The sequence below is a fragment of the Pterocles gutturalis genome, unplaced genomic scaffold, assembly GCF_000699245.1.
Source record: "Pterocles gutturalis isolate BGI_N339 unplaced genomic scaffold, ASM69924v1 scaffold14186, whole genome shotgun sequence".
Lineage (NCBI taxonomy): Eukaryota > Metazoa > Chordata > Aves > Pterocliformes > Pteroclidae > Pterocles > Pterocles gutturalis.
The window spans coordinates 3,391-30,390 of record NW_010105679.1 but is presented as its reverse complement, the minus strand read 5'-3'; the positions used below and the strand labels follow the sequence as shown (position 1 = coordinate 30,390).

Here is a 27,000-nt window from a genome sequence, read left to right as displayed (position 1 = left end):
CTGCCATTTACAACCCTTTCACAAGCACAAAAAAGTTTCACGCTCAACACAAATGTTTTTAAAACAACCCTTGTTTTCACAAACAAGAGAACTGAATCAATCAGTGAATGCCTTCCCAAGTTAGTCCCCTATTCTGTCAACAAGCAGGAATTCAGACTAAGAAAACCTTCACAGCAGCAAGGCAAAACAAATTCAGTGCAACATGAACTGGACCTAATGGTTCATTTTATAGATTCTGAAAAAAATGTCCAGAAAATAATTCAGGCAGAATGCATTTCCTAAAGCTTCACAGAAACCTGAAGGACCCAATACCTCCATTAAAAAAAGTGAATGGACAACGTCTGACATATGTGTGAAGTAAAGATCTGGAGCACCGATATAATCTGCAATTAAATTAAAACTCTAGAATAATTCTGTGAATACCTGGCTAACACTCAAACATGTATTCAGTCCTATATTCAAAAGATCAAATTTTCACATGACCTATATATCACCAATATATGAAAAGTTTCTAGAAGTTAATAAACAAGGCAGAAATTAAATAAAGTTACCTAGAATGAAACATCACAACATGCTCCAAGAACAACTTCAATTACCTGCCCACTAATAATGAAACCAAACATCTCAATTCTCATGCTGTTATGGACACCTGTAATTAATATAAACATCAAATGCAATCATTGTAGAAAGACTGATCATCTCTCCAAAGCTTGGCAAACTCTCAACTACCTGCTGGTTATTAATTTTCAAACATATGGGAGCTCTGTGGTAATACACGTTAAATTGATTCTCCTCTACAAAATATAGTATAATGAAAATGAATTATTAATCTTCTCTAAAGTAGAGATAATTAAGGCTATTCACATTTGTTGCAAGCCATGCATAAACTTATACGCAATGGTATTACTCTTCTAGATACTGAATTTACATACTTTTCACTACAGCTACATGATTGAGATTTTATATGCCTGGAAGGTTTGAGGAAATTGAAGAGAAAACAGGGCTTCCCCATTAACTGCCAATTGCAGTGATTTCCATTGCTATCTACAAGAAAGTAATATGTTTGGTCAAAATACTAGATACTAGTGAAAATAAATATGCCTATGAAGCACTACCAAAAAACTACATTAAATATTTTAACAGACTTGCCAACTGTCCCTTCAAAATAGTCCATTATTTTTTTTTCCTTTTTCCTCTAAACCATTTCTACAGTAAAGGCTGAATTTCATCCAGCTTATTCAATGTGTCTGAATCTTCCCTTAAGAATAAAACCATTATATTAACTGATATTATTTTATTATATAGCCAGCTTCTTAAACAAGGAGGAGCCTGCAATTTTAAACTCACTAAGGAATTTTCAGAAACACGTTTCAGTAAACGTGGTTTGTAACCAAATAACCAATTTCCTGGTGCAAGGAGCTGTCTTCTGGTACTTCAAGATAATCAAGACTTACTAATAACTTGCCTTTACAATTCACTTCAGGAATAAAAACAAATCCAGCAGTTTTATAATACAGGTAAACAATTACTAACAAAAATAAGGCCTAACGGACTCTGCAGAGAAGTGAACTGAGGGATCACAACTTTTCATGACAAGTTTATTCCACTACACTAAACAAAAAGAACAGGCATTTTAACATTCAGCTGCCCAAGATCTTCCACTAAGAGACCAGGTGTCAATATATTATGTGTAGTCAGACTTTTAGACTGTATCATGGAAGTTCATAAGCAAGGACATAACAGTTTGTAAGACTTAAGTAACTTAAAGTTAAAAATCAGGAACACAGCACAGAGAAAAATATTCTAGATCACTGTATAAAGAGCAAAGAACTACTCCACATTACAGTGGTGCTCAGAAGATTCTTGTCAAGTTGCATCCCTTGATTTTCAAGGCAGCATTTCACCTCCTTCCTTGCCCTGTGATCCAACTTGCCAGACATCCTGCAACAAGTTAAAGGCCTGGCACTAAACCATACACAGCTTTACCATCCATGAGGAGAATGAGAACAACTCCTCCACAAAACTCTCAAATTTTGCTATCCCTCCTATGGAACTTAGTTCATTTTCTATTGAACACCAAGCCAGAAATAAAGGAAAAAGCATTTTCAGGATATGAAACCAAATTTTAAGGAGCACTAATTTCTACCGGATTTCAACATAGTGCTAAATTTTTGACTCTTGTACCAAAATAGCAGTGCAGTTTTAGAAGAATTCAGCTACACCACAGACAACTTCTCTGGTGTATTTGGTATTTTATGCTCTAATCTATGAGTATAGATTGCATGACTATACCTCCTAGAGTAAAAATTTAAATAAATGTCAAGAAGCATGTTAAAAAATATGTGCAGGGTTTAGTGAGGAACATGAATGTATTCTGAAAGTGTTCTCCTCTGTACCTGATTTATATAAGTGTAGAGCTCTTCTAAACTAAGGACATAAAAAGGTATGCTATATTGTTGACTACAGAATACTGCAAAGTTTTATTGCCATTTAAACAAAGATGCCATAACAGTTAAATGAGCTCAGGCAATAGGTTTCAGCATCAAAAGGTGGCAGCTGTAAAGAGTTATGGCTAATTGAATATGGAACTCCTGCTTAATCAGATAACTGCTCTGCTATTTCCAAATGAAATGCCATTTCCATACCGTCTGAAAATTGCCTATTTTACTGGTAACCAGAGAAAACAATATAAACTGTAAATAACATGTTAAGTGCTCTGTTTACCCATTCCAGGCACTGAAGTAGCAGGGGATCCAGGGCTTCTTGGTAAAATATTTGACTGTGAGGATGGCACAACAGCTCTTTCTAGGGGTCCACTCAGAGTTGATGTGTCTCTCTGCAGATTAGGAGATGCCGAAACCAGCGACTTTGGAGAGCCTTGTTTAGGAGTTGCAGGCGGAGGCGTAGAAGCACTTTTTTGAGCTACGGTCCTCTGACGAATTTCTGACAAGAACATGTGCACACTGAATTTTAACATCTAGCATTATAAGCACAACAGTAGTGAAAGTACATTCATATCTTATTCCAATCAGCAAATTAAAGTCAAACAAACCAGAAACCTCTATAACTAAAGTTCAAAAGCTGCCTAGCTGAGCGTGCCACAGAATAAACCCCACACAGAATACTGTATTTTAATAGGAATAACCATTAACTGTTAAATACGTAGGGCAAAATTCTTCTAGAAGAAAATTAGCAGATACCTACCTTATGATTCTGTTCTCCAAGGCAGAATGTTGGAGATATGAACAGCTAGATGTAAACCACAACGTACAGACACAACTGACCACTGTTTCTACTCTATGATTTAAGCATGCTTCTAAATATTTAGCTTTCCATGGGACCAAAAACTATTCATTCAATGTCTAAAATATCTAGGATAAGTGCTCAGAGTTATTAAAAAAAATTCAGATTGAATAAATGGAACAATTCTAAAGCCAGAAGAAAATGTAATGCTTCATTCAGATCATATGGTTTCATTCACTTTTTTCAGCAGTGCTACCAACAAGCCACATATTCAGAACGGGCTTTTCTGGAACACTGAATCATGGCCTTACTTTTACCTCTTCTCACTCCACTATCAAAGTTACTATTAAATTGCTATTATGAAAAACTTAATAGGTTTCCTCAGTTCTTACCTGAAGCCAGAGTTCTCATTAACACCAATGGGAATGTCATACCAGTAATATATTAAGGTTTGGATATTATAGTGTTAGTGCAAACCTGAAGTTCCATTATATTTATAAGTGAGTTGGCTCCCCAAAACAAGCCAGAACAGTGCGCCTGAACAGCAGTCACCATAATCTATTTCTCACCCCATCTATACCTCATCACCTCTAGGGAGCCTTTGAAATACACTACTGGAACAAATCAAATTAAAACATAACCCTCACTTCAGGGCTGTGGATATTGACAAGTGACAGCTAAGTCTCCAAAAGGTACATCCCAAGAATGCCTGCAACTAAGGCTATAGTACCCCACAGAGTTAGTGTCTAGCATCCACATTAGTTTGAACAAGCTTGCTTGTCTTCCTTTGTAACACATGGAATTTAACACTAGAACTGGACTTTAAATTCATCTCCCTGAGTTTCAAGATTAGATTATCTGCTGACTTTGTGTCAGGCTGGAAGAGATTAAATCCTTAGCAGGCAGTCTACAGGTCCACTGGCAACAGGCCATGGGGAGATGGGTGTGCTGAATGATCCCTGTCCCTGAAAATACAATACTACCAACCTAAGCTTCTTTATGGGCTGGAGGAGGCAGTGAGTGTGTGACTCTTTCTTAGGTAATCTAAACTCTTATCACTGGAGTCCTAGGTCAAACATAAAAGTTCGGTTGGAAAATCACCAACATCTAGTGCCACAAAATTGCAACATACATATGCTATGTTCTTGCCTACTTATCTGTACACATAAATAGGATTAAAGAAGAAAGAATAAAAGACTCTTTGGTATCATCAGTTAGAAGACTAAAACTGCACAAAGTCTTACTAAAAATCCACCTAGTTTAGTTTCTTACAGAGCAGAACAAATTACTGCTTTTCCCCATCACACCATAATGTGCATGACTGCATTACTTCACACAACCTTATCATCGAAGTTAGACCACCCAACGAGTACAAAGATTCTGTATTTTAAATTAGTTTTAGCAAGTAAAGTCTGCTCCCTCACTATTTAAACTGTTCAGAATCTGGAAACCAGGATAAATTGTTGAGGCAGTTGCAGAAATTCCTTTAATGTTTCCTTGGTGACTTGTTTCTATTTTGAAAACTGCTCCAGGGTTGAAAGTTTTATTTTAATCAAGAATTCATTTATGATAAACCTCACCAGTGACATTTCATTGAGAGCTCACTGTGAGAGATCTCAGTAGTAAGCTTTCAAGTCTAACTATACTAATCGTATCATCCTCTCCATGCTGTCTGACCAACAGCCATGACTCATCTACAAACAATATGATTCTGCCCCAGGATTTATTTATCCGTATGTTCAAATTTGTGTCATAGTTTGCACTCATGTACTAGTTAAAAAAAAATCAAGCTAAAGGTATGCAATTTCTCAACTCTACTCAGCTCCACAGATCTTTAAAAAAAATGAGTGATAAATGCAAAGCCTAACTCGATCCATTTTAAATATGTACAAAAAGACACTTTAATCTACTGCTACGGTTTTCTTCATTCTTTTTCATTACAAAGCCTGCTTTATTATGGTTTTACATATAAAAATGTCAAATATCACAACTGTAAGTTCCATACATGGATGTTGCTTCTACATTTTGAAGGCTGTCTTTCTGTATCATGTGGTTTAAGCACGACAATTTTGGTTGCTTAACAGCTCTGAGTATTTCCACGGGTCATGGATACATCCACGTTTATTCTGAGCCCACAATACACTATTCCTAGTTTCCATGCCACCTGCAATAGCTTTGCCCCTTTTCCCTGTTCTTTCTGAAAGGTAATTTTTGACAAGCCTCCTTCAAAAAAGACTTTTAATTTTTAAAAAGTTACTCCTACTTTAATGAGTTTCCCCATAGTTTTGCTCCTTCAATAATGCTAAACCTAGTATTACAGTCAATACTAGAGCTATGTGCTTCAGTAGTTTTAGTGTCATTACAGAGGTAAAAAACGCAAGACTCATTGCTACTTTCCACAAAATGATATCAGATTATTCACAAGGCTTTCCTCTCCCTGCCTCTACTTAGAAGTTAATCCGGCTTTCACTCTATTCTTATTTCATACTTAAGAGAACTTGTCAATGTACTGCTGCTCCCCAAGTAAGAGAAGTTACCAGAAGAACTTACATTATGAGAAAATGAGAAATGCTCTGCTGGGAAAGACCAATAGCCCATTCATCCCAGTATCTCATCTCTTAGAGTTGTCATAGATGTTACTCAATGACAGCACACAAACCTGAATGATTTCTGTTGCCTACATCTCTGATACCAGCTCCAGAATCAATAAATGCATCATCAGGGACATTAGAGTACAGTGCTGTCTGATCACTTTAGTATCACATAAGGACCCTGTTGCCCATGAACTCCTCTAATTCTTTGTAAACCTGCTATATTCTTCTGCAGTAAATGGATATGATCTATACACTCCTCAAATTTCCTTACGTTGCGACGCAATGTGTTGATAATGAGCCCCTTGCGAAGTTCCAGATTTCCACAACTCAAGTTCCACAAGTTAGGTGTAACATGTCCATTGGGTCTCAATGCTAGCACAATATACAGCTACTGCTGATAGAGTTTTAATGAAGTTTTGAAATTTTCCAAGGTTCTTTTCTTCACTCAATGATTTTTGTGCATCTGTAAACCAACTGTATGAAGACAGGTAAGTAACAAAAAATAGAACTTTTATTCTTCAAGCACACTGGAGTCCAAAATCTGCAGTTACCAGCACTGAACAATACGAATACATCAGATGCAGCAGATGCATTACTTAACAGGGCTGCTACTCAGAACTGATGATTCAGTATAATTTCTTAAAGAATATTAAGATATCGCCAGTGACAATACAGATGTATTTTTCATGTTTACAAGCATAACTATTTTATTTCTCCCTTCAAAACTCCTTGATTTTTGTAGAGAATAATACATAATTTTTAAAGGGCTAAAACACAACGCAGGTCAACACACAGTTCATGTAACTTGTTGGCTTTAGTGGCAAAGACCAACTAAGAATTTTCATTCTTCCTCCCCATGCCTGTACCCATCCCACAGCTTGCAAGCACCTGTTATTACAATTTTAATTCGGATCATGGAGTGATCTCATTTATAATACGGCTCTGATAAGAGTCATATTAGTACAACGAAGGGAGCAGGTATCAACAACAGGATACTGTTGACGAATATTTATTCCACTGACAATATATAATTACTGTTTTTTTTCATACAGCCAAAGTACAAATAACAATATGCTCATTAATTCCACCCCTCAAAACATTTCTGAACAGATGAAATTGCACTTAAGTTTTCAAATTCCTTCCCTTCTGGATTTCCAGGTACTTTCTTATGCCAAACTCAAGATTAATCTGAATCATCTCTTAAAACTACAATTATTTAAGCTTATGTCAAAAAAATCACAAAAACTGCAAAAGGAGCTAAATACAGCTGAAAATTGGGGCACTACAAATTGTTTTTCTGAGAATCAACTATTATGTAATGCTGATTACATCTTTGTACTAATTATATGATGTGCAAGCTTCCATTTCAACTGGTAAGTCAAAAACATACAAACTAACTAATCTTTCATCAGCTGCCTCATACACAACATTGTCCAATGTGATTACACAAATTTTTTACCCTCTTTTCAAAAAGGCTGAGTTACAGAGCTCAAGATAATGCATTCTGCTGCCTGGCTACTTTGTGTCCAAAGTCAGCAAAGAGAAAATCAAGGAAGCTTTAATTATAACTTGTTAACAGATATTTTATTATTCTCAATCACTATAATTCTACCACATACTGCATACACCAAATTACACCACAACCACATTAAAGTGTCATTTAGCTACAGTAAGTTACATACTGCACAGAACAGAAGCTAATGTTTATTTTGGGCAGATATTTAGTGTGAACACCAATAAGCTAGTAGTTTTTTGATAGCTAAAACCAAATAATTACTGCACATACCAAGAAGAGGTTATTTAGAAAGTAAGTCCCCACAATTTCACAAGGTAAAGCCAAACACAGTGTGTCCCTCCTGAACTATAACACAGCTACAAAATACAATAGTTTGAATATACACTTTTACATGGACAAAAAGCAACACCACCTCTAAATTCAATGTGTTAGAGAACAGACTGGAAAAAGAGAAGAAAGGAAGTTGCGCTGCATATGAACAAAATTATATAGAACCACAGGATCATTTAGGTTGGAAAAGGCCATTAAGATCACTGAATCCAATTATAAGCCATGACAACTTACAAAATTTATTTTCCAAAATCCTTTCCAAGGCTAAACTGCACTTTTATTCAGGATAAAGTAAATTCCTTACTTTAATGTGGATGCACTCAAAGAAGTTGAATAATGCTTGAATCAGAAGTGTACTTTACATTTTCTCAATTCTGTCCCCACTTGGAGGTCTCTGGCTCACACCACATTCTCAGGCGGCAGCACTTACATTCTTCTCAAATGAAACTAAACTGAAAGATGCCCTCCACCAGGTCCGTGAGACCAGTTTACAGCTAGACCTAAATAAAAAGCCCTAAACATATACAGTGTGGGCAAAACCCCTCAGCAACAACTGTTTCACTCTACAAATCTCCTCCTATTATACGGTTATTACCGTAGACCACCATCTATAGTGGCTGGCTCTCAGAAATACTTCTAACTCTCTCAGAACCTCTCCATCATAGCCCTTAACAGTCAAGTTAAAATCAACAAACACATCATATGCTGAATCCAACTAACCTGCTTTTGACTAACTCAGAATCCTGGATGAAAAGCACACAAACTGTGCTTTGTAAGCCCAAACACACACAAGACTAGTTAACTAGTAGAGATTGAGCAACTCACTTATCACCATCACTACTTACTTGGTCTGGGCAGAAGGGAAGACAATCGTATAACTCCTTAAGGGTTTCAAAAATGCTGGTGGTATCTTTTAATAAAGCCAGGGTGACTAAAGACTTCTTACTGTCTATTTAATTTTATCTAGTTATCTCTAGACCTCTACATAGAAACACACGTTTCCAGACCATTTCATCCCCTGGTCAGCATTACTTGCATTCTACAAACATATCTGTCACCTTATCTCTGGAGTGATTTTTAACATCTCAAAGGAAAAGGAAGAATAGAGACAGTTTTAAAAGAAAAACAGACTACCTGAACATCACATGTATGCATATCTGTCACCTTATCTCTGGAGTGATTTTTAACATCTCAAAGGAAAAGGAAGAATAGAGACAGTTAAAAGAAAAACAGACTACCTGAACATTACATGTATGACAGAAAATTCTTGGCACCCACCCATGAGCTGTACTAAGACAGAAGAGGGTGTCAGAACAGCCCTTCAGCCTTAAAAAACTATGAATGCCACAGAAATGGCATGGTGGGAGAAACAGGTAAGGAGCAAACTTGAGAAAAAGCTGTTGTGCCCATGACACCAGAAGAGATGAAAGCTTTACTGCTAACATACTACACTGCAACTACTCACTGTCAATGTCAACAAGTAAGGATGGGCTAAAAATGTTTCCATGACAATTTGAAGGCAAGAAGAACAAAACAGTGGATTTCACCATGCAGCTTATAAACACCTTTGTTAGTAAACCCAGGGGCTCTGCACACATCAAAACCAGCATTCCAAGAGCAAAAAAAATGAGACAAATAGAAGTTTGTGTCTAACTCTTGAGAGTAACCAAAGCCGACAATTCTAATACATGGTCTAAAGCAACCAATTTATTTTGTGCAAAATTACACACATCAGAGTCTGCAGTTTATTTTGAGCACCAGCCCCTACAGGTCTAAATTAGTTTTAACTGCAAATTAGAACTCATACTTTGAGACATATCTTTGTAGGTATCTTCAGTATTATAATACAAGGTGGTCTTCTTACTACGTTAAAACTAGCGTCTCCAGTTTAACTACAGCATATTATACTCAACTTTAGGAAAAACTTATCAGTAGTTTGTTTGCATAATTTTTAAAAAATTTATAGTCCACATTTTTAATGCAAACATTCTACTGGAAGAGGGTGGGGAAGAGATCTTTTCAGTCTTGAAACCTGTGTGTGCAATCTAGAAAAAAGGCTTCTTTGAAACACATGTAAGTATTTTTCTGTTTTTTATTATTTTATTCAACTGCACCTTTAAATGGAACATCATAAGCTAGTAAAGAACTGTCCATTCTTTGCATCTAGAAAATATCTGACTTCTGCACTAGCTTTGTGGAATTTCTCCATCTACCGCATAAAAGTAGTTTAAGCTCTGCATTAGAAAAGGTCTAATTAGCCAGAAACAGAATTGGAAAGCTAAGTCAATGAACATTACGTAAGATTTCAAAGCACCTTAGAATTATAGAAAAATTGGAAGTATGCCACAAGAAGTTAATTTTCTCTCTGCTTTAGCATCAAGCAGCATTGCATTAAATATCCTACTGTCTAGAAGGGCACTGGCCTTTAGCAACAGATCCCTTGTCTGAAAAATACAGAACAGTAATGGGCATAGTCTAATAAACAGTCTATTAACCCTACATAAAGGTCAACTGATCTACAGATTTTATCATAGAGAGACTTCTAGAGTGGCAACTGCTATGAAAGATGAGTATCTATGCTAAAGAGCAGCTGGTTTACAGGACTATTACCTTGTCCAGGTCTTGGGGCTGCAGATGTTCCAGCAGACTGCAGTTCAGCCTCCTGCCAATTAATTATAAATAACATTATCTGAATGTTTGGCTCCATGGCACCCTTCATATTAAATCCGTATCAATACCAACATTCTTACCTTTGCACTTGATTCTGGATCAAACCTTTCAAGAATTAATTTAGCAGTCTTGTATGTTTCCTTCTCCATTACTTCCTCAAGCTGGAAACACAAGGTTCCACACATCACTACAATTCTTTAAAGTATTCCTCCCCCCCTTATCCTCCCATTTACAAGCAACTTATTAATGTCACCAAAAGGTGAAGCTAATTTCAATGAACAAGTAGCATGTTCAGACCCGCAGATTTGCTGTATTCAATGGAAATGAAATTTTGCTTTCAGAAATAGTTTCTAAACTCTAATGGGCTACTTGTATTTAACAGCTTTATTGTAAGAAAACACCAAATATTGCTAATTGTTTACATATAATGAGGAGAATAATTACATGCACCAACTTCAATAATGGAATGTGCAAAAATCTATCAGCCATCATTATTGGAAGTTATTAGACATGACAGGCAAATGACAGGCAATTCCTTAGATTTATTTCCTCATAGCACTTACTGCTATTAATTTAAGGAGGGTCGTTAGCCAAGTGCTTTACAGAATAAAGTCTCTGTGCCAATTAACTGCTGTCAGCATCGATTTTAGATTATTTATTAACAGAAGCAATTAGCTTGCTGCAAATGCTGTGAAAACTCACTAACTAGAGAACAGCCATGGAATTTGCTCAAATGACTTTAAAGGCTGGATCACCATCTTTACAGCAATTCAAACTGCTTTTCAGAAAAAAAGGAACACGTTATGAATTTAAATAAAAAATTTACTGAGAACTATGCATACTTTAGAGAGTGTAATTAAAGCACTTCATTATTACAGCGTTTTATTTACAATGCACTCAAGTGGCTTTATAGCTAATACATGGGCTTAATTAAAAAAGTAATCACTAGTAAAGTATCATTTTAGTGGCTAACAGCCAACATCAGAAGCAGCTTAACTTTAAAACAGAGATAGCTGAAGTTATAACAAATGGCTAATACGGATAGAAATTACAATACATTTTACAATATCTCAAGCAGACCTTTTCTCCTAGATATGCTAATGGGCATGGTCAGCTAAAAGTGGGGGGTTTGTTTGTTTCCTGCTGGCATAAACTGCAAAACTGAAAAGGTCAGTGGTCAAAAAATTAAGTTCTCTCAAACTCATTTATCACTGCTAAAATAACAAACGGTGCAGGTTAACATGACTTTTATGCCATTATTTGCTAGTGAGAAACTAAAGTTTCAGCCATGCTGCATATACAGACCTTGCAGGGGTTTTACCTTTAGACAGACCTCAGAAGCTAAGTAAAATTCACCCAATTTAATGGATACACAGCATCCATTTAACACTCACGCTTACACACACTACCAGAAGTTTAAGGCAAGGAATACTATCCAGGCTGTTAATTAAGGACTGTTGAAACAAAAGGGAGTGAAGAGGGAAGTAAAAATCAATTTCCTTTCAGCAGGACTTTGGAGTTAACCTACCAGCTTTGTAAAACAAATGCCACACAGTGCAGTAAGATCAGAACTAAGAATCTAATAGGAAAAATAAAGTTATTTGTTACTTATAAAAGTGAAAACCATAAGGCAAACATTTCTATGAAGGGGTAAGGTTAGCGAGGTAAAGCTGCAAAGTGAGGAAGTATTAACAGCAAGTGTCAATATCTGGTCCCCAATCAAAATAAAAAAAAATCCAAGTCACTTCACATCAATGAACATATAATGCATGCATTTGTCTTTACGACCACACAGGAAAATGAGAAATAACCTTCTACAGGACAAAGCGACCTTTAGGAAGAGAAAAAACAGAATGCTCCACCATCACTTGACACTTTCCTTATTTAACACACTTCTTGCTATAGCAGTACTAGATAGCATGGTAGTTATTTGTGGACATAAGTTTTTCAGAAACAGTAACATTATTTTGAAATAGAAAAATCTAGCTTTTGTCACAACATTCAGATGTGAAAGTTATTCTTCACATTATATACTTTCAACAAGCTACTCTTCATATTGTGAAATTCATATATAGCTTTATAATTCTCATAAAGCTAAATCTGAACAAGAATTCAGTTTCACAACTGACTCTTTACAAATTTATTGAAAATGCACAGAAATTGTCAAGATTTCTATAAGCACACTCACAGCTCTCATGGTTTCACTTCTAGGATATGATTTTCTAAAAATCAACTAAAATTTGGTTGACAATGCCAACCAAGAGATCACACAGATCAAAGTTTACTTACTCTTTGGGCAAATTAGTATAATTACCAGAAGCAAATAAGGGCCTGTGTAAAATTCAAACACTACCTCTATGTTTGCATAGCAGAATAAACTGGCTTGTGCACTGCCACAGCAGGTTCGTTTATAAACGCAAATCAACATACTGACTTCTGGATTATTTGCCATCTTGAAGCATAACCTTGGAAAGGTTAACCTAGTGCTGAGCACCAGCTCCCCAAACTGCTCAACACCTCCTGCTCTTTTCCATAATACACTCTTCTCTGAGATCCAAAACATTTCCCAGAGTTTCTACTTTCTTCCAAGAGCTAATTCATGGTCTACTATTATCAAGCTTAAATGCTGAGTAACCAGGATCACAACTGAAGTCTTTGCAAAAGTTAATACCAACCTAATCATGGATTTTTCAAACTTATTTCATGGACTTAACCACATCTTAATAAAGCAGCATGGTCACGTACCACATTCTCTCCTATGAATAATTGGATGGACAGCCTCCTTTCCAACTGGCAACCAAACAGAATTCCTGTGGCATGGACATCAGTTGCCCATACTTAAAAGTAACATGAGTAATGTAATTTAAGCTTCTTTTAAGTGCGGTTTAGCAACTCGAAGTCTTAAGTATTGGCACAGTGCAAGCTACTTATTTGCCACACTACCACATGAGTTCTTGAATTACTTGATATGTCAAACCCAACTATGGAGAGAAATTTCTTCCTGTTCACACAAAGCCACAAGATTCATTTCAGCCTACCATGTAAGATACGCCAGTATGCATAGCAAAAGCTTCCTTAAAATAGATAAGAAATAATTTAAACCACAATAATCGAGTGTACTCTGGACAGATCCATGCAAACAGTAAAACAACTAAAAGTAACTGTTTTGTGTGAACACTGCATGAGAGAAATACCTCATTTGATCATTCATCAGATTTTTTTCACTTTATTTTGAGCTTCCAATTGCACGCCTGCAGTACTCTAGTAAATAGTGCGTAGACAAGACCGGGCTTATACAACAACCAACTAGAGTTTCTTTCACATTCTGAAGGTTATCCAAATAAGTACAGTTTTTTATGGCTGGAAGGCTGAAGGTATGAAGTTCATTAACAGTAATTATTTTAAATAACAAAATTCATACACTGCATTTTTTTTCTGCTATTTACATAACTCCAAGACAGCCTTGAAATCACACATTTTTTTCCTTGGAAAACTAACAAATGCAACTTTCTAAATTCTTACCCGAAATGGCTAGGTCTGTCCAAGTCTAATATTATACTCAGCCTACTATAACAGAACAGCTGAGCAAACTTCAGCAAAGTTGAATTCTAACATTAGCAACACAATTAGTATACTATCTTCACAACTCTGTCCTCAGGCTAAGAGTTATCCCATCTTTAAGACTGCTGCTCCAGGTAAAGTCTCCACTAATTCTCCACTTGTAGCAGCTTAATACATGTCCTGTGCCCTTGCTTTAATATGCTTAACCCTCTGAACTTGCTCATCTATACACATTCAGGCTTAAGGGCTGACATCCTCATTAACTGAGAACGCTAAGGCTATACATCCACAAACACAAACAGAGTATCCCTTATGACCAAGGAGGAAAAAAAGCTGTATCTTGAAGTAGTGCTTTAATTATAGCTAATGAACTTAATCCCTACCCCCAATCCATAAAGAAACACTGAACACGTTTTAAAACATTCACTAGGAAAAAAGTAGTGCAGAGAGTCACTTCTGTGGAAAATAAGTATTACACAAACCTTGAGTTGAAGTACAGGACAGGCAATATTAATGGATATTTCCAGATGAAGTATCTGTATCTGTGCTTGTCAGGTATTTTACCCACACGAATATCCATGTGATTATGCCACCAAAGACTGAAGCCTTTTGAACAGAACTGAAGTTCTGTTCAGCAGCTCATTGCACAGCAACCACAGCACTATACCTAGTAGATGAAGAGCTTACTCCCTTATAGGTACCCTCAGCACGTAAGTAATGTCATTAGGGAAAAGGGAGACCACATGCCTGTAAAACTCAAGTACTGCAAAATTTTTCGAAAGAACAATTGTCTTCAATACAAAATTTCACCAGTGATCAGGCAGCTGAGCTGCAATGAAAGTGATTTTATCTAAAATACAAATTATATTCTGTCTTATTACCTGCATCAACTTTCAGCTCATTTCAACATGCTAGGTTTCATATATGATGATCTAATTTTAATGCTTAATTGAATACCTTTAAATTATGATTAAAATCCTGAGTCAGTCTTCTGAGTAAAAAATACCAACACCATGTTGATTCAAGAGGTTGCAATAAGTCTTTGTTTCTGGTTCCTTGCTAGGAACCAGGCACCCACAAGATAAGGAGGTAACCATGGATTTTTTTCATTCCCCTCAGATTGAAAAATAGCTGAGTTATAGGTTATTGGACTTCTCAGAACTTTGTTTTACTAACCCTATTTAGAAGTTTTTCTATAATGCATATAAACTACAATGCAAACTTGACATGCATGTATACTAATGGCAATTTATCTTTCCATATTTAAACTCTTCATAGTTACACTAATTTCTATATTGTTCACAAAGTATTTGTGCGGTTGTTTTAATCTTTAACTACTGCCTGCTCTTTTACAATACATTGTTTTGGTTTTTTGCATATGCAAAATACATATTTACATCTTGTTTCAACAGCATCAATTTCCAAAGTAAAAAACTCTCCCCTTTATAAACCGGCTTTTTCATGACTAATCTTTTATTCAATGCCTTTTCTCTAAAAGAGTGCTTCTCACACCCAAAAATTCAGCATTAGTAGTTCTTCTAGAATAAACGTGAAGATTTTCATGATTACAGAAAAATAAACTTAACTGAAATGAAGGCTTTACATTTAAGACTCCAAGAGCTGTTTTGTTCTTCATTGTGCTTTTTCTGTTCCAAGAACTTTCCCTCCAAAGCTACTTAATGACTACATAAATTGGAGAGATTAACTAATTTCAGCCAAGCAGTTTTCATAAAATAAAATTTAAAAGTTATCATACTAATTTATTTCATTTTAGAAAATGTAAACCTCTCCAAACCCTTTTTATATCACCCCTCCAAACAAAGGATGCTTCTATTTAATAGATTCCTTCCTATAAAGATTAGCAGATAAAAATATTAAATACTCTTTACCAAAGGACAACAACATAATTAGGTCACAGGTTATAATTTTTAAATCTACATTTTAAAAGTGATAAAAAAAGAGTGAAAGATCAGTGAAACCCGTTTCCCCTGTAAAGGCCATATAACATCAGACTCTTACCGATTCCTTTTTGGCAGCTTTGGGGTGGGTTTTCTATTAATTTAGCCAGCATGAAAAAAATCCAGAAGGCACAAGGTGAACATGTTGGGAAACTCATTAACAATAAAGCTTCATAACACAACTTCTGGAGTTTTCAGGCAGGCTGTTGCAGGGGGTGGTGTTGGCTTTTGGTTGTTTGGGGGCTTTTTGTGCTTCACTGGTGGTGGATTTAAGTTTTGCCTTGCAAGGCAGGAGATGAAGCCAGCAACATAAGTAAACAGAGAACTTCCTTATGGAATGATTAATTAGAGAGGAAACGGCTTTCAGTGTTACAAACTTCACAATGAGCACAAGGTAGCCAAGACTTGAAATCTTTTCCATCCTAAATTTGTTATACTGAGATTAAGTGTGGATCTAGGTGAAGCAAATACCTGACATAGACCAGTTTTATATTGTCATCCACAGAGCTCACAAAACAGACAACCTCAAGAAAACTGATGGGATTGATACAGGACAAGCTAAGATAAATTTTTTAGAGGGAAAAAATGTAATGGAAGAAATATGTAGTACAAAAATAAGATGGAGGAGGGGAAATAAGTGGTAATGCATTTAAGATATAAACAATAATCTGTTACTTGATAAAAAAGTGAATCCAGACAAGATGGAAGTTATTTTTGCTATTTATGAACAAGACATTAAGTGACAGAGTAGCTATTGAAGATATAGGTCCACTCTATGGTCTTAAATTGGTGCAGCATCTAAAACTTTTGAAAAGTTTTAAAAGTAAAAGTAGTAGTCAGCAATGAGTAGGTTAAAACATTTTCATTTTCTGACAAAACAGAATCACTGTACATAGATCTAGCAACACTAAAACAGTAGGTTTAGGTCAGACTACAAGGAGACACTTTATTCTCATATGCAAGAAGCCTGTTGCAAGTTGGGTGTAAGGAAAACCTTGTATGGGACTAGAAAATGTATGAAGAGAGGAACAGTAATAGTTTCACGTACAATCAGACTTGTAGAGATGAAAAAACACTTTAGTGGACCATAACAACTGGCTTTTCTTGAAGTTTTACTTACTATTTTTTTCTTTTGAGACTTTAAATCTTCCAGTGCATCATCTAAAAGAAGGACATCATACATTAGTTTTCAAAAATAAATCAGAGATAATTTCAGCACACTCTAAACATTGACTTCACCCTGTGAGATCAGGAAAAATTATGCACTAACCACTACCAACCCTACAACATTAGTAAATCTTGAGTAAAATAACTAAAGTTTTTATGTGAAAATAAATCACTTTAAATCCTGAAACTGCTTATAAATTATAGCCCACTGTTATCACTTTACAGTTCTAATATTAAAAAGTTTTATGTACCATTTCCTCATTAAGCAAACCAATTCTGGCTAGTGCCCTGCTTTGACCTACATTAAAACTGGTACAACAATGGACCAAATACACTTAATCTCATGAGTCAAACTACAGAAAAAAGCTTGAAGCCTAAGTATTAACATATCTATTTGAGTACCAGATTTACTAGCTTCAGTATTTCACATAAGCCTCTTAACAAATGCTAGTTTCAAATGCCAGGTCAATTCTGAGCTTCGAATCTCAATCTCTTTCACCCTTTCAATATTTTCAGACTACAGTAAAACTCCAGTTTTGTCAGAAAAGCTACCAGAAGGTCATTTTTAAGAGACACTGTTACAGCTAGTAGGCACAGCACCTAACCTCTCTAAAAGGAAGGGAAAGAAGAAAGGTCAAATGCACATGGGATTTTCCTTTAAGTCAATGCTTGCAGCTTGCACTCATGGAAAATGCACTGTAACAAACTAGCACCTAATACAGAAGATATTCCCTTGATAAATCTGTTTCCTACTACCTCCTTCACAGCAAGAAGAGTTTAACATAAAACTTTACAACCTCTTCCTGTTCTCAGCTCTACTGGACATCAGCAGTTCGCTTCCTACAAGATATAGCTATTTTTAGCCATTTTTCAGTTTTCAAAAACAGAAAAAGCTTCATAGAACGACAAGAAACAAAACCAAAACCCAAACTAAATATATACTTTTCGTACCTGTATTTATACATAAGTACGCTACACACACTTTATAAAGTTACTTCAGGAACACTACTGTTACCTGAAATTAAGGGAACACATAATTACTTGAGCTTTTCCAGAATGTAAGAACCCATTTTGATTGAATAAACCACTTTATTAAATGTATAAAAGACTAAAACTGGTCATGTACATATTTGAAAGTTTATGCAATGAAAGGGTATTTACAACAATCCCTTATTAATTAAGGCAAACGGGGCAAGGAACAAAACGATATTTAGCACTGGGCTGGACCACAGAAGACAGACAACTCTGGGAATTGTATCTTCAAATTAATAAGGTACCACCTTCCACCAAATTTTATTAGAACACAGCCTTTCATGAAGCCCCACACAGATTAATATCTTGAAATGCACTGCAGTGCAGTAAAGTATCATGCAGCCAAACAAATAGCACAATATGGCCAGCTGTTAACAGCTACTTAAGAAACAGAAGCTGCTTTTGGTACAGAAATGCCTAGGACATCTTCAAGCAATCTCTCACAAAAGCAATGAAATCCGTTTAAAGTGTGGGCATTTGTTTTTGATCATTTTACCTCCTGTGTTCAGCAAGAACCTCCTGAAACACCTGCCCCTTCAAACGTGGCCAAATGGCAATTACTGCAAACTACTCTCAAGAAACCAATATATCTCATCTTAATTAAACCTACAGAAAAAAATAATTCATACTAGAGAAGTCAACACCTGCAAGATACCACATCTACTTTCCCCACACCTTGGGACAGATCAGCCTAAATCTTCCTCAACAGCTGTTTGCCTGACCAGTCGTAAAAACTGAAATTCCATAATCTCTCTACGTCACCTTTCCCAGTGTCTCACTAGCAATTTTCCCCAAAGCATGGTTCCCAAAACTAAGTGTATGCTGGTTATCCAGCATAGAGCTTTGTAGTATTAAATAATCATCACCAGTGACTCAACATGTTATCTTAACTTCTCCCAGCATAAAAGGCTGGCTTTGAGCCACTCAGTTGCCACTTTGCTCTCTCAGTTACGTATTCTCCTGCTTTACTGCTGTAACTCTCACACTGCACATTTGATTTCTCTTTTTCAAATACAGAACTTGTATCTTTGAGGTAAAACACTTCATTTTCACCCAGTCTCTGGAACAACGCAGAAATAGTTCTTTCTGGCATGTTCTAACATCTACCAAAACTCTTTATACACAGGTTCAACAAAAGCACTAGACCTGCTTGTATGCTAAAAACAGCAATAAAGACATTTAAGCAAACTGGAAAAACATACACACTTTTTTTTTCTTATCCAGACATGAATTGCAAATATATATTCACCTTAGAAATGAATCACAGCACCACAGACTATATGGACAATTTTATTTCTACATAAAAATGTATGTCCTATGCTTGCATATCAAATAGAGACATCAGGCTTAAGAAAAATTCCAGAAGTGATGTTTAACTCTTAAGCTGTCACAAATTAAATACATCATGTTGTTCTGCAAGTCATAAAACATAGTGCAACATTGAGGCTTTCCTGTATTATTGCTCACATTACCATGAGCTATTGTTACAGGCTGGACTGCTTTCAAAGAGTCTCAAATGAATTCTAACTACTGGAAACAAGTGCCACAGATACTGTTTTTAAATTTTGCATTAGAATGAATCTGCATGTTATTTAACAACTTTTTATATATTTGAACATCTGCATTACTTTGTTTTTGTTACATGACTCCCAATTTTCCTTAGCTCTCAAAACAGCACAAAAACACCTGCTTATCCCTTTTTCACTCAGGAAAATATAAGCATCCTTTGGAGAACTTGGGAGAGAAAAGCTACCTTGACAAATAAATTAAACACATCTGCTATAAATCTCTTCTCTTATACATAAAGATAAGAGATAAGACTGCTGGAATACTTGCAAGATGCAAGGATTAACGAAACTACTACTATTGGTTATATTTCTTTTCCCCCACTCCTACACTACATTTTATTCCATTACACTTTGAGGTATGCAAAGACATGAGAAAGTTACTACAATTTTGTAAGTGAAGTGAAAAATTATGTAGTTTCCTTCCTGTTCTTTCAATAACCATGTAGTAGAAACAACAGTTTACCTAATGCTACCCATTTCAGCATTAACCAAAAGGCTACTCTTCTTTTCCCAAAAGCCAAATTATCCAAAATATTTACATTTTCATAGCAAGCACCATTCCCAACTAGTTCCATATTCTAGAAAAAGACACAAAAAATACTTACTATTCCTTTCTGTCCTTTTGGAAAAGAAAAAAATGAGCAGTGTTCTGATAAACCAGATTCTTTAAAACAGAAAGAAGAATCATTAATTAAATACATTACAGTAACCATTTCTGAAGTCACTTAGCAAACAGAAGACTTATCACATGAGATTTAACTTTGCAAATACAAAGAACAAAAAACTAAAAATTAAATTACTATCTTGTCAACAAGACATCAACATTGATCTAACTAAAATCCTCCTGTCTATTAAAATTTAACCAAGTATTAGTACAAGTAGAAATACTAAGGGAGGAGCAGCAGCAAGTAACATCATCGCTTACTAAAATGTTCAGTGGGAACTTTTTAAAATCAAGGTATGTGCAACTAGCTGAAAATTGACTTAGTCGTCACTTCTTAGATTTTTGATGCATCTTATCCAGAAAACCAAGCTTACCAGCTAAGGCCTAGAACTAAGACCCAGAAGACTTGTGGGAAGAATTCAATACCAATTAAAACAATGAGATATAGCTATTGTACAAATGCTCTCCCAAGCAGAGTTAACTGACCTGACTCCTGGTGATTTTAGAGCTCCAAATCCACTCAGTCTCCCTAGTGTTTCAGCTGACTTAGCTCAAACAATGGAGGAGTTTATCTGTGCTCAAGATAAAGTTAAGCTGACCTATCACCATTATACATTTGAAAGGTCTCTCTGCAATCATCAGAAATTCATTTGTTTCAAAGCTTAGAATTGCTTATAATTAAGTTGACACTTTTCCTGGCAAGTTATTTCGCCTAAGCCAAGCAGCAAATCTCATACTTCAAGCCCTTCAGTATCCTATCCAAAACCCTCCTAGTGCCAAGCACTACATAATAAAGTCTAAAGTAGCCAAGTTTCATTTAAGAAAAAAATTTCTAAAAAACTAGAAAGGTTCTCTGAATATCAGCTAGCGTAAGAAAGCAGGCAAAAGGCCATAAGATTTCAAATAAGAGTTTTGACTTGATTCATAAGAACATCTTTTGCCTTTACCCAGTGTCTGCCCAGTTCAAAATGCTTTGAAGTACTAACAACACAACCTGCACTAGTTAAGTTAGACTAGACAACTGGAATCCAAAAGTAACATATCCAAGGTCAGAGAAACAGAGAAAGTTTAACTCTATTCCACATTCAAAGGTGTGCTCTAATGGCTACCCTAAGAATACAGACAGCTTTGCCCGCTTACACAATGCAAGATGTGTCCCTTCATAAAGTATCAAAAGAAATACGTGTTTTACAAGGTTTGAATTGCCTTAAAGACTATGTTGCACAGGCAAAAGCATTACTTATTTTTTTACTGTATGCTCAATAGCCTTCTACCTAAAGCTTTATTCTAAGCTAATGGATATATGGTAGGACTTCATGAAATAAAAACATTTCCTCTTTAAGAACTTTGAGGTGAAAGTTCATAGCAGACCATTTCAGACAATTTAAAAAAAACATTTCTCTGAAAATGAGAACACACACGATGACACAGAATCGCATTCAAATGAAAATAATTTCAAGAGCAGCATCCTTCTAACATGATTATATATTTCTTCAATTTTTCAGATATTAATATACATTTAAAATTAGTGTTATATATTCCTAGAACTTAACTTGCTCTACCAGCATCAGTAACTTGCTGAGACCCTGAGGGAATCACGTACAGCAGAAATAAGTTGGTGACTGACTGCAAGCTGGAAAACACAGACATATTCCAGTTTGATTAGGGATGAAAAATCTCTAGAGCTATTACTGGGTGGCACCAGGCATTCAGCACAGAGTCACCTCTTGACCGAGAACAAAGACAAGCTGGCAGTTGCTTGCCACTCATATCTGACAAAAAAAAAAGCTGAAGGGGAATAGCTTAAGAGAAAAATCAGATAAACAGTTGCAAGTCATAGGAGAACAACAGTCTATTATTCTAAGTGTTAGTAAGCTGATATCCAATTCAGAATTTTATAGAAACCCACCTTTAAAAAAAAACAAAACTAAGAAGAATTGGGGAACAAACTAGAAAACAAAAATCCAATGTGAAAATTCACACCACAGTGCCAGAAGCCATCACCTTCAAGTAAAAGTTTTTGTTTCTACACTAATCCTACCACACCTAAGTGAAAGGAGGCTGGAAATACCTCCTCTTCTACAAGCCTTCCCTGTTGGCATGAGCAAGCCTCACATGCTAACAAAGACTTTGAAATTTTTGTCCTTGAGAACAAAATCAATTCATACTGCTGCCAAAGATTAATTTGAGCTTTAATTTCTATATTAATCCCTTCCATTCAAGATATTGCTGCCCATGTATCTTCTCCACAGGATTCCCCAACAGCAGCATATGTGTACATTTAAGCATAACATGGTATGAAATACAAAAAGCATCTTCCAGTATTTTTTTTTTGCACGTTACATTATGCTGACCCACGCTAATCAAACTTGCAAAGCCTTAGGTATGTACATTTGGCTCTGCCTTTCAAGTCTAAAGCTAGGGCACTAACAAGTCATGTTTTCATACAAAGATGCTGTACAAATACACACAGTATTTACGACGTTCATTTCAGCAAGTTAGTAAATGCACTGTGCTCCCCATGGGTAGGAAAGATGCTCAGTAGGTTGCTTCACCTTAACGGTCTGGGGGAAGGGGAGGCAGCAAGGAAGCAGCTGTTTAGTAAGGTGGAAGCCCATTTTGTTATTCTTAGAAAAGTAGTTTTCTTAGAAAACAAAAGTCACTCTTGAGGACGAGCGGCCAACTACTCTCAGGGAAACCAAAAAAGTAGACAATACTTCCTCCTGTTCACATCCAATGATGTTAGGATATTTTCTGGTTGAAGAAAACAGTCAATTATTTTCAAAAAACAACAGACAAATATGTAAAACTAGTCCTCAACATATTCAGGCAGATGACCTTTCAAGACACTTCTGTGTTAACAGTCACCTAATATATAAAAGTTTCTGCATTAATTCCTGCATTTTTTTCCCAATTTTATATGCTGCATTTTACATAGAGGCAAAATACCTCAGGTCACTTTCATATAGTAGTGCTACTCTTCCAAACAGCAGTAGAAATAAAACCCAAAATAATGCTCTTCTGCTTGTATTACATCACCTTGCAGCTGTTCAGACACAGATCTCTCTCTAGCCCTACTATAATTTTGATAAGCCAAGTAACTTTAGACGCTAACACCTTTTGATGGTAAGACTTAGTTCTACGGTAAACCCAGACCCATGAGACACACTTCCCTCAAAGAAAGTGTCTGCCTAACTACTTGAATTTATTTTAAGAGAAAAAATTCAGCAAGTTATGACAACTCAAGGAGTGTCAAAAGCAAACCCAAACCCCTGCTGAGATGTATTTTCCATCTCCTTTTACCAGAGACAGCAGTTAGGAAAAAAATAAGCACGCATTTACTTACATCAAAGGAAATGCAAAAAGTGGAAGTGTCATAATCAACCTTGCTGTCCATTCATCGGGAAGACACCACAAATATACAATTAAGCAGGTGATAAGGTAAAGAAGTGAAGAGTAGAGAAGCAGCCCTCCAACCCACAGTTTCTGTAGCCTCTGATTTTTTTCTCTAAATTCTTCTAATGTCTGTATTTCCTGTAAATAAATAGGATTCAAACTTATTAGTTAAATTAGTAGGTGGTTTTACTAAGCTGCCTTTAAGTGCTTGCAAAAATTAGGCATATCAATTTGATAATTGATTAAAAAAGTCAAGCAGCTTTTTGATAAATTACAATATTTGCCCAAAGATAACTTTCACAGCATAAATACATCACACTATTAAGGTTATGATATGGGTCACTTGCACTGTATTAGCAGTAACACATCACTATTGGAAAGAAATATTACAACTCAGCACTTTTTCCTATTTGTAATGTGTTAGCACATTTGAGACAAGTGAAAAATGCTAATACCTTATGAGCAGCAGCCTTTACGACCACATAAATCACTACCAACCATACTTTGCATCCTAAAACTTTCATCAGGCACCTGTGGAATTTCAAATGCTTCTAATACTTTTCTACTAACGTAGGAAATTGCCGAAGCCTCTCTCCGTCATTTCACATGTTCTCATTTCAGTATTTTCCTCACATTAAGAGTGAAATCCTCAACATCTGAATTATGCTTTTAGCATATTGATAAGTGATCAAGCAATGCTCTATGTTACGATTTTGACTGCATTTCAAGTGACAAGAGGAGCACTCATGCTTCATTAAAAGGAAAACAAAAAATACCAACAGCATATTTTAACATAGTTAATTTTCCCACAGAGTATAGGCATCTGTCACAAATGCTAGCTAAAAAAAAAAATCACAATTGATTATTGAACCATCCATTCAGTTATTCTGCCCCTGACCTTACTTACTACCACTCCAGTTACAACTCCTACACTTTAAAACCATACATTGAAGTTTTTCTAATGAGTCTGATGAATGAAATTTCACGTTGGTGACATTTTCCATTACAGGGGAGTTTAACCATTAGTTATAATTAAATTGTGTAGTCAAGCCAACTTCACATTCATTCCCATTTCAGACTCTCTAAATAAATATTTAAACTGTAGTTTCTCACTATCTATTATACTGTATGGGGTTTTTAAAATTACTAATAGTAAGAAGAAAAGTAGCAGCTCATCTGAAACTCAATCTCCACAGTACATCCAGCTGGAAGAGTTATCAAAATAATTTTAAATTCCATGACTGTATTTTACCTAATGTGAAAGAAATACATAGCTAGCAAAAACGATGCTTATTTATTTAAAAAAAAAAAAAAACACACACACCAAAAAAGCAAACGCATACCTTATCAATTTTTTCTAATACTTCTACAGTGGAAGGCTTTGCCTGCTTACAAGGGAAAGAACAAAGATGTTAATCTCATTTTTTTAAAAGTCTATATTTTGAGGATTAATGTACATTAACAGTTTCCTAACAAAAAGGCATTCATCATAGATCAATATATTATCTACTTTACATAAAGGTAAGACATTTTCCTACTTTAATAGTGACAAAAAGAAGGGACTGCAATGAATCATTATTTTACAGTTGGTATTAACTGGAGACTCCTCTCCTGCAACACCAAAGATGAAAAGCTATAATGCATGTACAGCAATGATATATGTGTGAGTGGGAAGTAAAACAAGGAGAGAATTGACGAGTAGAGGGAATAGGTAAAACAAAGAGAATATATATATAGGAAGCCCTAAGCTGAGAACTTAAGTTTTTTTATTACTATTCATTCCACACAAACACACATGCTCTAAATCAATTATAAGCAACTGCAAATAAGTGTTATCACCCCCAGTAAAATTCCTATTAGGAGCAACTTGGCATCCACCTTCCAGGAATCCTTCCTAATTTCTGAGAAGTATAAAGCCACTATCTTCCCCGACCCTTCAGGCCACAAATTCAAACACCATAGCCCACGCTGCATCACCATGAAAGTGAGTTTCTTTCTGTTACATCAAACTGACATTTCACCTAAGCTTTTGCCCTTAAAGGAGTTTTGCATGGGAGACTCTGAAATCAATTGGTAATATGCAAAGGCAAACTTAGGCTCGAACAACTTGCATCTGCCAGGAGAGCAGTCAAAAACCTCATGCACCTTCCTCATATACTTAGTGCACCATTCAATAATATACAAGCCAATTAAAACAGTTAGGAAGACAGACTTGTATAAGTAGCTACCAAAATATTTGTTAAAACAAAAAGAATTCTATTCTGGATGTATCCATTTTGACCTAAAATAGCCACCAATCTTTCAAGTCACGGATGCTGCTACCTATCCCAATGAAGTACCACAAAACTATTTAGATTTACAGAAAGAGTTAAAATTGTATTTTTGTAAGTTAACCAAGCCAGTGTCAGGCCTAGTACTGCAAAGGAAACAATGAACCTGTGCAGCTGTCCTCACTTTAGGGATTTGGCAGAGAATCTTTTTGGTCATTATGTCTCACTACTGGACTTTTAAGTGACATATTAATGGAAAAAGTCTACTACTAACATTCAACCAGCATTAACAGTCAACCAACAGGAATTAAGAAACATGTCCTGCATACTCCCATCTTCCAGACTAAGGATTATTATACTGTTAACATGATTTTACTTACCCTCCATCTTGAAATTAATCCACCCATCTTCTGTTGTGGATAAATGTTGGCAGAGCTATCAATCTTCTACAGGAATTCACAGCTAGAAGTGAAGCATTGAGCACTTAGGAGCAATCTAACATCTAACAAGATTCACAGATTTGTTCCAATATCTAAAGGAATCAAAATATCCCATAAAGTCATTGCCTAGTTATCTACCTATATATTATTTTAAAATAGTCTTCTGTTTCACAGACCATCTTGTAAGCTAGCTGATCAGCCTTGATGTGATCAAACTTATTTTTACTTTGGAAACATTTAACGAGAGGGGAGTTCTCAAAAATAGAGGCACTAAATAACTGCTAAAAAAGCCACCAAAATCCTACAGCAGAAAAACAATTTTAATAACTTACTATTAGAGCAGGATTATTTAAGAAACTGATTTACAATTATTTCCGCTGCTGCTCATAAGCATAACTCTCAATGTCTGTCACTCAAGGCATCCAGCATTAACATCCTAATGTTAATAAGAAAGTTCATCTCTAATAAATTCGCTTCCTTTTCATGTTCTCATCAACAAGAACAGATTGGCTACCACCTTTGTATGATCAGTTTTAAGCTCAAATTATCAGTTTCAAAGAGGTTTCACTTGCTTTATGAAAGCACTACATT

The 27,000-nt window shown here is 35.7% G+C and overlaps 1 protein-coding gene across 1 annotated transcript in view; it reads right to left on the bottom strand.

Annotated features, from left to right (window-relative positions):
- Positions 1-26,431, bottom strand: part of KIAA1715 (KIAA1715 ortholog) — a 38,377-nt gene extending 11,946 nt beyond the window's left edge. Inside the window, exons 1-8 of the mRNA XM_010087495.1 lie at positions 26,350-26,431; positions 25,043-25,087; positions 23,650-23,837; positions 20,245-20,303; positions 16,993-17,033; positions 10,434-10,514; positions 10,294-10,345; positions 2,725-2,943 (exon numbers count right to left, since the gene is read on the bottom strand). Coding sequence (XP_010085797.1) covers positions 2,725-2,943; positions 10,294-10,345; positions 10,434-10,514; positions 16,993-17,033; positions 20,245-20,303; positions 23,650-23,837; positions 25,043-25,087; positions 26,350-26,376 — 712 coding nt within the window. The 5' untranslated portion in view covers positions 26,377-26,431. The remainder of the gene's footprint in view (positions 1-2,724; positions 2,944-10,293; positions 10,346-10,433; positions 10,515-16,992; positions 17,034-20,244; positions 20,304-23,649; positions 23,838-25,042; positions 25,088-26,349) is intronic.
- Between the last annotated feature and the right edge of the window lie 569 nt (positions 26,432-27,000).